The sequence below is a fragment of the Vigna radiata genome, unplaced genomic scaffold (genome assembly GCF_000741045.1).
Source record: "Vigna radiata var. radiata cultivar VC1973A unplaced genomic scaffold, Vradiata_ver6 scaffold_108, whole genome shotgun sequence".
Taxonomy (NCBI): Eukaryota; Viridiplantae; Streptophyta; class Magnoliopsida; order Fabales; family Fabaceae; genus Vigna; species Vigna radiata.
In genome coordinates, this window is record NW_014543429.1 from 459,388 (window position 1) to 471,863 (window position 12,476).

Consider the following 12,476-nt stretch of genomic DNA (forward strand, 5'->3'; position numbering starts at 1 on the left):
CAATATACCGAATGAGTTAAACGATAAAGGCCTTAAGCATAGATGATAACCCAACAATAATCAATCAAAACATATGGAGACCATATAAATAATCAAGAGATTCAATAAGAGAAGTATCAAAAGATTACATTGTTTCCCCCAACAACAATAGGGTTTAGTTCACCATAGACATGGTGAAACTAGATGAAAAATGGAAGAAGAATGGAAAAACAAACCCTATAAAAGATGAAAAGGAGCCTAAGCATCCAAGAGATCCTCTCCAGAGAGCAAAATTTGGTCTGGCCGTCTGCCCCTGTCAAAAAAATGCATCTAAACTCGCACTAGGGCTATTTATAACCAAGAAAAGTGACAAAATTCAAGCCCAGGCCCATCTGACAACCGCCCGGCGCCAAAAATGGCCGTCTGGCGGTTTGCCTCAAGCCGCAGAATCGCCCGGCGTCAAAACCAGCTGCCCGGCGCTCCGGTGAACCGCCCGGCGCCACGGTCAACCGCCCAGCGGTTTGGTCAACTTTTTCTGGTTGACTGGTTGACTTTTCCTGGTTGACTTGTTGACTTTTCTGGTTGACTTTTCTTCATTCTGGTTGACTTTTCTGCACTGCAACCGTTTGATCTTCAACCTTTCTTTCCTTTTCTTGAGTCTAAGACCTTCATCTTCAACTCCATTCTTCACTTTCTCAAATTAGCTACAAAATAATGCAAAATAAGCATAAAATCGCTAAAAATAGCTTTTGACTCTCTCCAGGCTCATTTATTGAGTTTTGCTTGATTCTAAGCTCATTCCGAGTAGTAAAGGGTGTAATTTGGCCCAAATTGACATATGAAAATAACTGTTTTTCAACCTTCATCAACAAGTTACTTGCTATTGATGATTGATTGTGGATGATGATTTAGAATGTGCGAATGTTGATATCCAGGTTAATGGTTCACTAGCTATGTGAACAGATGAGTAAGTGATTCATGATTGTGATTTTGATGCTAAGCAGGATTCATAATGAGAAGTGAGAAAGCATGATTGTGGTAGGTATTGAGCTTTAGAGTTTTATTGTTGTGTGCACTGTTTACAGGGAATCATGGATGATATTGACTTAATCTTGATAATTGATTGAATTGCATGTGTATGTCATATGATCAAGGCCATGCTTGGAAAGCCCTTACTTAGCCAAATTTTCACCCAAAGGATTTTAAATGATATACCCTTTTTGAACCTTGACCTTAAATACTATGAAAACCCTTGTTTGAATTGATTTACCTTGAGTTAGGGTTGAGAATAATTATATGTGTTGAAAAGGTTCAAGTTTGGGGTTGAATGGGGAAAGTGAAAGGCAAAAGAAAAAGAAAAGCATTGAGTTCCAAAGAATAAAAAAGAAAAATGCATGAGAAAGAAAAGAAAAGAAGAAAAGAGAAAAAGCATGTAAAGTGAACTCAATGTAAAAGGAAAGGGTAAAAAGTTGGGAATGAGTGAGATTGGTTGAAAAAAGAGTGTGCTTGAACTTTGAATAATGATTTAAACTCTCTTACAATACAAGCCTTGGAAAAAGTCCTTGTGATGACATATGCATGTGAAGATTATGATTGTTTTACATGAATGACAATATTGTTTGATGTGACATGTGAACAGTAGAGAGTAGAGTGACCTCCTAAACACTTGAGAGATTGAGTGAAAAACTTGCTTAGTGAGAATTGTTAAATCCATGTTTACATCTATGCTTAGTTGATTGATCATTCATGAACAAAAACATCTATTGAAAAGAGATTGATTATGTGAACTAAATTGGATTGAAAGCATGCATGCATCTTTGTAGGATTCCACTGAAATTTAAATTGTATAGTAACTTGTCATGAGAAAAAGGAGTTTTGAAAAGTGTGAATTATTTGATGAAAAAGTGGAAAAGCCAAGTTTTGTCTTGTTTGCTTGAGGACAAGCAAAGTTCTAAGTTTGGGGTTGTGATAACGGTCTAAAAACCGTTATTTTCATACTTAAAATTGATAGTAAAGCACACCCTTTATGGCTTAGAATGAGCTTTAAATCAAGTAAAACACTTAGTTGTGTCTTGCGAGAGTCAAAAGTTGATTTTAGAGATATTATACTTGTTTTACATTGTTCTGTAGGGTTTTTACATGAATTAAAGATTGAAGTGAAGTAAGGTGGACTTGGACCCATGAAAGAAGGAGAAAAATGATGGAAAGAAGGGTCAAGCAAGTCGTTGAGCGCCAGAATGGTCCGTTGAGCGCTTAGAGCGATTAGAGGGAAACCGCTCAGCGACAAAACTGACCGCTGCGCGGTCAAAGGGGCACAAGGCAAAAAGTTGAGCAGTGAATTTAGGCGCCTGGGCGGTTGTCTGTTTTTTTAGCTAGATTTTGTAAATCTTTTTGTTATCTTTCTGTTATCTTTTCGGGCTTATATATAGCCCCAATGCGAATTAGAAGGGGATTCTTTTGGTAGAGAAACGTCCAGAGCCATTCCACACACCTTGGAGGAGGTTCCTTTGATGCTTTGGCTCCAATTAACCAAGTTTAGGGTTATTTAATCCATTCTTTCATCATATTTCATCTAGTTTCACCATGATTACGGTGAACTAAACCCTTTGTTGTTGGGGAACAATGTAATCTTTTGAAACTCTCAATATATCCAAATTCTTATTTATTTCATATGCTTGTCATATACTTATTTATCAATTGTTGGGTTCTCATCTATGCTTTAATGCTTTTATTGTTTAAGTTATTCATTAAAAGTTATTTGTCTTTATCGATATGGGGACGTACGGTAATGTCATGAACTGGTGAGAAATTCCTTGATTATGTTAATATCGTCTAGGGATAGGGGTAGGACGGTCAATTGTATTTTCTACCGATCGCATTGCATTTTTGGTTACTAGGGGAGGCTAGGGATAGCAAGCCGGTAATTAATAATAGGCTCTTTTCACCAAGGGATTGGGTTAAGGGTAGACTAGAAAGTTTGCATGGCAATTGGATAAATAAGTGAAGTAAATAAGAAGAGTAGATATATGAGAGTGGATAAGATGAAATTGTAAACCCCAACAACACCATTCTTCCATAGTTTCTTAAAACCAATTGAATCAACTGCATTGCATGTTTATTTTTTTTCTTTGCATATAACCACCAAATTAATTCTTTTCTCAAGTCTTACGCGATTTGTTTACATGAAAAGTAAGGCCTAAGAGTCCTTTGGGAAGAACGATATTGGGTTTACCAATTATATTACTTGATAACGATCTGATACACTTGCCAGTGGCTTAACAAGAAGTAAATAATTCTCTAGATGGACATCAAACTCTTTTGCCTCTCCTGTCTGTAAGTCCTTGAAGAAGTGGTTGCTGGCTTTTCTTACTTCTAGTATGAATGACCTCTTGCATAAACAAGAAACAAACACCCTAGAATCACTGTTATATATAAAAAATAAAAAAACAAAAAGAACAAAAACAAAATATATTCAAACAAGTCAAATTTAATCAAATTACACTACTCGAAAAGATAAACCACGAGTCCCTGACAACTACGCCAAAAAGTTGTTAAGCCCTTGGCAAGTGTACCAGATCGTTATCAAGTAATATATAAACGGTAAGTCTGAGTATCGTTTTCCCAAGGGACTCTTAGGCCTTATCTTTCATGTAAATTAATCTTATAAGACTTGAAAAGAAATAAATTTGTAGTGTGAATGCAAAATGGAAATAAACATGCAAATGCAAGTGAATCAATTGGCAAAGTAAAGATATGAATGAATGAGGTTGTTGGGGTTTACAATTTCATCTTATCTGCCCTCTTATATCTACTTTTCTTATTTAATTCGCTTTATTATCTAATTTTCATGCAAACATTCTTGGCCTACCCTAAACCCAATTCTTTGGCGAAAAGAACCCACAATTAATTACTAGTTTACTATCTCTAGTCTCCTTGAGTATTTAATAATGCATTTGAAGTACAGAAGCAAAATACAATTGATCGCCCTACCCCTATCACTAGGCAGTATTGCTTAATCAAGGAATTTCCTATCAATTCATGACTTCCCCGTACGTTCCCGTATCGGCAAAGGCAAATATCTTCTTGCCAAATGAGTTAAACGATAAGAGCATTGAGCATAGATAAGAAACCCAACAATTGATAATATAAGCATATGAGTAAAATAAGAATTTCAATATAAGAGAGTTTCAAAGGATTACATTGTTCCCCAACAACAAAGGGTTTAGTTCACCATGGACATGGTGAAACTAGATGAAATTAAATGAAAGAATGGAAGAGTAAACCCTAGATTTGATAAAGTGGAGCCTAAGCATCCAAGAAATCGCCTCCAACGATTGTAGAACTGCTCTGGACTTCTCTGCGTGCCAAAAGATTACTCTTAGGGTCGCACTGAGGCTATTTATAAAGCATAAAAGTAACATAATTTAAGCCCAAGCCCAACATTGCACCGCTCAACGCCTAAATTGGCCGCTCAATGGTTCTATTCGTCTGACCGCTCAGTGGTCAATCTCATCGCTCAGCGGTTTGCCTCTAATCGTTTTGGATGCTCAACGGCACCGCTTGGGCGAGAAACAGTGAATTCCCCCTCGTCTCTGGCGCTCAGCGCTTGAATTTGGCGCTGAGCGGTGGACTTGACTCTTATTTTCTTCCTTTTTTCCTCTTTTCTTGAGTCTAAGTCCTCCCTATTTCACTTCCATCTTTAATTCTCATTAAAACTCTGCAAAACAGTGCAAAAAAAAGCATAATATCACTAAAAACGACTTTTGACTCTCATATGAGTCAACTACGTGTTTTACTTGATTATAAGCTCATTCTAAGCCATAAAGGGTATGTTTTGATATCAAATTTACACATAAAAATAACGGTTTTTATACCGTTATCAGTGCTTGACAGATTTGGAGGTGTTGAAAGAAATCCCAATAGAAGAGGCAAGTTTTGAGAAGATTGATGCAAAAGAAGGGGTCAAAGACGAGAAGCTGGAGCTAAAGATTTTACCATCACATTTGAAGTATGTGTTCTTAGAAGAAGATGGAGAGAAGCCGGTCATCATTAGCTACTCTTTGTCTCCTAACGAGGAAGAAAGGTTGGTAGGTGTTTTGAAAGCCAACAAAGGAGCTATTGGGTGGTCAATCTCAAACCTTAAAGGTATAAGCTCGACCTACTACATGCATAAAATTTTCATGGAGAATGATTATAGACTAGTGGGTCAATCGTAAAGGAGAATAAATCCTGTGATGAAGGAGGTGGTTAGAAAGGAAGTGTTAAAGCTTTTGGAGGTCGCTATTATCTACCCAATTTCTGATAGTGAATGGATAAGTCCATTACAGGTTGTGCCAAAGAAAGGAGGAATGACGGTGATTCATAATGAGAAGAATGAGCTCATCCCTACTAGAATAGTTATTGGGTGACGGATGTGCATTGATTATAGGAAGCTGAATACGACCACTAGGAAGGACCACTTTCCCCTTCCTTTTATGGATCAGATGCTAGAAAGATTGACTGGTTGTTAAGCCCCTGGCAAGTGTACCAGATCGTTATCAAGTAATATATAAACGGTAAGTCCGAGTATGGTTTTCCCAAGGGACTCTTAGGCCTTATCTTTCATGTAAAATGATCTTATAAGACTTGAAAAGAAATAAATTTTTAGTGTGAATGCAAAACGGAAATAAACATGCAAATGCAAATGAATCAATTGGCAAAGTAAAGATATGAATGAATAAGGTTGTTGGGGTTTACAATGTCATCTTATCCACCCTCTTATATCTACTTTTCTTATTTAATTCGCTTTATTATCTAATTGCCATGCAAACTTTCTTATCTACTCTAAACCCAATCCCTTGGCGAAAAGAGCCTATTATTAATTACTAGTTTACTATCTCTAGTTTCCCTGAGTAATTAATAATGCATTAAAGTACAAAGGGAAAATACAATTGATCGTCCTACCCCTATCTTTAGGCAGTATTGCTTAATCAAGGAATCTCATATCAGTTCATGACTTCCCCGTATCTCCCCATATCGACAAAGGCAAATATCTTCTTACCGAATGAGTTAGACGATAAAAGCATTAACCAGAGATAAGAAACCCAACAGTGGATAATATAAGCATATGAATAAAATAAGAATTTCAATATAAGAGAGTTTCAAAAGATTACATTGTTCCCCAACAACAAAAGGTTTAGTTCACCATGGACATGGTGAAACTAGATAGAATTAAATGAAAGAATGGAAGAATAAACCCTAGATTTGATAAGTTGGAGCCTAAGCATCCAAGAAACCATCTCCAAGGAGTGTAGAAGTGCTCTGGAAGTCTCTGCTTGCCAAAAGATTGCTTTGAGGGTCGCACTGGGGCTAATTATAACACATAAAAGTAACAAAATTTAAGTCCAAGCCCAGCATTCCACCGCTCAGTGGTTTCCCTCAAAGCCGCAGGCCGCTCAGGGGTCCAATCTGTCCCTCAGCAGTTTGCCTCCTAATCGTAGGACGCTCAGCACTGCCGCTCAAGCGAGAAACAGTGACTCCACCCACGAGACTAGCGCTCAACGCTGGAATTTGGCGCTGAGCGGTGAACTTGACTCTTCTGTTCTTCCTTTTTCCTCTTTTCTTGAGTCTAAGTCCTCCCTACTTCACTTCCATCTTCAATTCTCATAAAACCCCTACAAAACAATGCAAAAACAAGCATAATATCTTTAAAAACAACTTTTGACTCTCATGTGACTCGACTAAGTGTTTTACTTGATTCTAAGCTCATTCTAGGCCATAAAGGGTGTGTTTTGATATCAGATTGAAGCATAAAAATAACGGTTTTTAGACCGTTATCACTGGTCAGGCTTTTTACTACGTCTTGGATGGGTATTATGGATACAATCAGATTGTGGTAGATCCAAAGGACAAGGAAAAGACGACATTCACATGTCCATTTGGTGTATTTGCTTACAGAAAGATGCCATTTGGATTATGCAATGCACCAATTATGTTTCAAAGGTGTATACAGACCATTTTTGCAGACCTCATAAAGAAGAGTATAGAAGTCTTCATGGATGATTTTTCAGTGTTTGGTGATTCTTTTCAGAAGTGTTTGGCAAACCTAGATGTGGTGCTCAAAAGATGTGTCCAAAAAAACCTTTTGCTTAGTTGGGAAAAATGCCATTTTATGGTAATTGAAGGAATTTTTTTGGGCCATAAAATTTCTGCTAGGGGGATTGAAGTAGATAAAGCCAAAGTGGAGGTCATTGAAAAACTTCCACTACCAACAAATGTGAAGGGAATCAGGAGTTTCTTCGGCCATGCTGGGTTCTATAGAAGAGTCATTAAAGACTTCTCAAAGATTGCTAAGCCTTTGAGTAACTTGCTTGTTAAAGACACACCTTTTGTGATGAGTGATTAATGTTTGCAGGCTTTTGATGTTTTGAAGAAGATATTGGTTTCGGCTTCAGTGATTGTAGCTCCAGATTGAACTCAAAATTTTGAACTCATGTGTGATTCCAGTGATTATGCTATAGGAGCTGTGCTTGGCCAGAGAAGGGAAAAGGTGTTTCACGCCATATATTATGCTAACAAAGTCTTGAATAAAGCTCAGTTGAATTATGCCACCACTGAGAAGGAGTTCCTAGCTATAGTCTATGCCTTGGAGAAGTTTAGACCTTATCTTATTGGGTCTAAGGTGATTATCTACACTGATCATGCGGCAATAAAATATTTGTTGACAAAGCCGGATTCAAAGCCATAGTTGATTAGGTGGGTGCTCTTGCTACAAGAATTTGATGTGGAGATTCTTGATAAAAAGGGGAGTGAAAACTTGATTGCCGACCATCTATCTTAATTAATTAATGATGAAGTCACAAGTAAGGAAAAAGAAATCTTGGAATCCTTTTGAGATGAGACACTCTTGTATATTTAAAAGAGGCCATGGTTTGCTGATATGGCTAATTTTAAAGTTGTAAGAGTAATTCCAGAAGAGTTAAATTGGCAACAGAGAAAGAAGTTTTTGCATGATGTTAAATAGTTTGTATGGGATGATCCTTTCTTGTTTAAGATAGGAGCAGATAATCTTTTGAGGCGATGTGTAACCAGAGAAGAAGCAGAAGGAATTCTTTGGCATTGTCATGATTCACCTTATGGGGGTCACTTTAATGGAGAAAGAACAATTGTAAAGATTCTCCAATCAGGGTTTTATTGGCCTACTTTGTTTAAAGATGCTCATAATCAGGCCAGAAATTGTGACAGATGTCAAAGAATTAGGGCTATCTCAAGACGTCATGAGATGCCTTTACAAAGCATCTTAGAGGTTGAGGTCTTTGATTGTTGGGGCATTGATTTTGTTGGACCTTTTCCACCATCTTTCAACAATGAATATATATTGGTGGCGGTGGATTATGTGAGTAAATGGGTGGAAGCTTTGGCATGCCCCAAGAATGATGCTAGCACAGTGATTAAATTCTTGAAAAGGTAAATTTTCTTACGTTTTGGAACTCCCAGGGTACTCATTAGTGATGGGGGGTCTCATTTTTGCAATTTTCAGCTTGCAAAGGTCCTCAAACATTATGGGGTAAGACATAAGGTGGTTGCACCTTATCATCCACAAACAGATGCCCAAGTTGAAGTTTCTAACAAGGAGATAAAGAGGATTTTTGAGAAAATAGTTGCCTCATCAAGGAAGAACTGGTCACAGAAACTGAATGATGGTCTTTGGGCTTACAGGATGGCTATGAAGACATCCATGGGTTTGTCACCTTTTCAGTTGGTGTATGGGAAAACATGTCATCTGCCAGTGGAGATGGAGCATAAAGCTTTATGGGCTCTGAAATTTCTGAATTTTGATCCTCATGAAACTCAGAATAAACGCAGGAGGCAAATACTGGAGCTTGAAGAGATGTGGTTGCTTGCATATGACTCCTCTAGGATTTATAAAGACAAGGTAAAATTCTATCATGACAGGAAGTTGATAAAGAGGGTGTTCAATCCAGGGCAGCAAGTGTTATTGTTTAATTCAAGACTGAAGCTATTTCCTGGAAAGTTGAAGTCAAAATGGTCAGGGCCTTTCGTAGTGAAGAACGTGCATCCTCATGGACCAATTGAATTGGTGGATCTTGATGAGCTCCGTTCCGAAATAGATCGGCGAGGAGTCCTAGGATCTGACGTGGATCGAGCTGAAACACCGAGAAGTAGAGGAAAACACGAGTTGGAAGTCGAAAACACAGCGAAAGACAGAAGATGAGGGCTACGAACCCTAGGTTTGGTGATTTGTTCGGTGGAAAGGGAGGTTTCACCGATTGAATCGGTGAAATGGAAGGAAAAGACCAAAAACATTCGGTTAAAGGGAAGGCAATGGTGATGATAAGGTAGATCTAGGCAAGAAAAACAGTTTTACCGGTAGAAAGACGTGAATCAGTGGCTGAAGATGGTACTCTATGTTAGAGTTAGGAGAAACCCTAGCGGAGATGTTTCTTCGAATGAGAAAATGATGAATGTGGTCTGTGGTGTGAGAAACACGAGGATGTGGCGTGACAAACAAGTGCTGACACAAGCCACGCAGGAGCTTCGGATTGGAACGAGTGGCGTGAGAGGATTGGCTTACGTGGAAGAGTGAGAAAAATGCTGAATATGGAAAATGAAGGAATGGAAGTGTGAGATGGAAGATGGCCAGAAGAGATCCTTTGGGATTCTTTAGCCTTGACTTTCAAGGTAGAATTGCTCTGGAGTGTTCACAGAAAAACAATTCAATTATGTCAAAAGTAAGTACAAGAAGTGTAGGCATGACTATATATAGGACTAGAATTCCCACATGCCTAACACATTTTACACATGTCTAATTAAAAGTAAAAGAAATACTAAGCTAAGACAATTGGGCATGGGCCCAAGTCATCAGATCTGGCTGCTGGTGATCCACAAAGAAGTTGGGTGGTGAATGGTTAAAGACTCAAGCACTACTTGCGAGGAGAAGTGTAACGTCTTTCCAAAGTGATGAAGTTGGTGGATCCGTGAGCTTATTGGGTCAAGCTAGTGACGTTAAAGAAGCGCTTGCTGGGAGGCAACCAAGTTGTCTAAACTTATCTTTCTAGATTTGTAATTTGAACCTTATTTTCTTTTGTTTAGTAGTGTAGGTTTTAATGTACTTGGTGTGACACTTTATCTGTTATGATGGTTTGATTGATGTTTCTGCATGATGGGTGTTACATAATGATGCTTGATATTGATTGATGTTGACATTGCACTGTATTCTGATAGACAGGTGGTGGTTCACAAGCTATGTAAACATATGCTTGGTGAGATTATGATTGTGATTATGATGCTAAGAAGGGTATTTATCTGGGATGTTTGGAATAATTATTGAGCTTATGAGTGAGTTTTTTGAACTCCAGAGTTTTTGATTGAATGATTGCTATCTACTTGAAAGCATGAGTGATATTGCCCAGGTTCTATGATTGATTGAATTGCATGTATGTGTCATATGATCAATGCCGTTTTTGAACAAGCCTTTTCTTGGCCAATGCAAAATTTTCGTCCCATGAAAAAGAACCATGTGTTCTACCCTTTTTGAACCAAGGACTTAAACAATATGTGAAATCCCTTTTGAAAAATCTTTACCTTGAGTTAAGTTGGGAACTATTGTGTGGTATTAATTAAGGTTCAAGTTTGGGGTTGTTGGGAAAATTGAAAGAAAGATAAGCATTGAGCTAATGTGTTGAGCAAAGCATGAAAAGATGAAAAAGATATAATAGATAGAATGAAAAGAAAATCTCAATACAGAGAAAAGGATAAGTTGGGAATGAGTGAGATTGGTAAAAGAGAGTTTGTGCTTGAACTATGAATGTTTGAATGACTCTCTTAACTCAAGGATTTTGTGATCTAGAAAAACTAATTTTTCTTGTTAGCCCAACCACATTATAAGCCTTGAAAAAGTCCTTGTGATGACATGTGTGTGTTATAATGATTGATTGTGGGAAATGAAAGGCAATTTTGTTCTATGTGCATGTGGATGGTAGAGGGAAAGAGTCACATCTTTAAACACTTGAGTGATTGAGTGAAACACTTTTTCTGGTGAGGAATGATTCCATGAATTTATGACTTTATCTGTGCTTAGCTAATTGATCATTCATGAGAGTAACATCTGTTGGATATTATATGATTGTGTGAACACCATGATAAGCATTGGAAATCACGGCATGTGTGCATCTTGACTAAATTCTATTTATGAGTATATTTGAGTGATTACTTGTCTTGAAAGAAAGAGTTTTGAAGGTGATTGAAACACTGTGATGATTGGTGGAAGACTGAGTTGCATTTTGTTTGCTTGAGGACAAGCAAATTTCTAAGTTTGGGTTTGTGATAACGGTTCAAAAACTGTATTTTTATACTTAAATTTGATACAAAACACACCCTCTATGACTTAGAAACTAGTTTGAAATCCTACATTTTACTTAATTTAGAGAATAAGAGAGTCAAAGGTGGTTTTAGTGGTATTATGCTTGGTTTTCCTTATTTTGGCAGGATTTAGCATGAATTGAATGAAGGAAGCTGAAGTAGGAAGGAGTTGGACTCAAGAAAAGATGGAAAAGTACACAAATGAATAAACGCAACCATCGTTGAGCGTTAGGATAATGTTGAGCGCCAGCTTCGCTAAATGGATCTCTGTCAAACGGTCAAGCGCCAACTCTGAGGGGAGGAATTGAGTATCATGCCCACCGCTGAGCGCTACCTCACCACTGAGCGCTGGTTTCTTCAGTGAAGTCACTGGCAGACGCTTGGGCGTCAACACTGGGCGCCATTTTCATGGATCTGGACCAATTTTTCTGTTATTTTTATGATTTGTTTTGGGCCTGGATCGTTTTCTGTTATTTTTCTGCCTTACTTAAAGACCTGGACACTTTAGAGAATGTATCTTTCGGCAGAAGAAGATGCAGAAACACACTCTTCACCCCTTGGAGATGATAACGATCTAAAAACCGTTATTTTCATGCTTAAATTTGATAGTAAAACACACCCTTTATGGCTTAGAATGAGCTTTAAATCAAGTAAAAAGGGTCAAGCAAGCCGCTGAGCGCCAAAATGGTCCGCTGAGTGCTCAGAGCGATTAGAGGGAAACCGCTCAGCGGAAAAACTGACCATTGAGCGGTCAAAGCGGCACAAGGCAAACCGTTGAGCGATGAATTTAGGCGCCTGGGCGGTTGTCTGTTTTTTTAGCTAGATTCTGTAAATCTTTCTGTAATCTTTCTGTTGTCTTTTTGGACTTATATATAGCCCCAGTGCGATTTAGAAGGGGATTCTTTGGGCAGAGAGAAACATCTAGAGTTATTCCACATACCTTGGAGGAGGATCCTGGGATGCTTAGGCTCCAATCAACCAAGTATAGGGTTATTTCTTCCATTCTTTCATCATATTTCATCTAAATTCACCTTGATTATAGTGAACTAAACCCTTTGTTGTTGGGGAACAATGTAATCTTTTGAAACTCTCATATATTTAAATTCTTATTTATTTCATATGCTTGTCATATACTT

The 12,476-nt window shown here is 37.9% G+C and overlaps 1 protein-coding gene across 1 annotated transcript; it reads left to right on the plus strand.

Moving 5' to 3' along the window:
* The first annotated feature begins 7,450 nt into the window (after positions 1-7,450).
* On the plus strand, positions 7,451-9,193 carry LOC106754394. The gene is made up of 3 exons (XM_014636406.1): positions 7,451-7,639; positions 8,012-8,269; positions 8,498-9,193. Exons 1-3 carry the CDS (start codon positions 7,451-7,453, stop codon positions 9,191-9,193), a joined length of 1,143 nt encoding a protein of 380 aa, XP_014491892.1.
* The last annotated feature ends 3,283 nt before the right edge of the window (positions 9,194-12,476 follow it).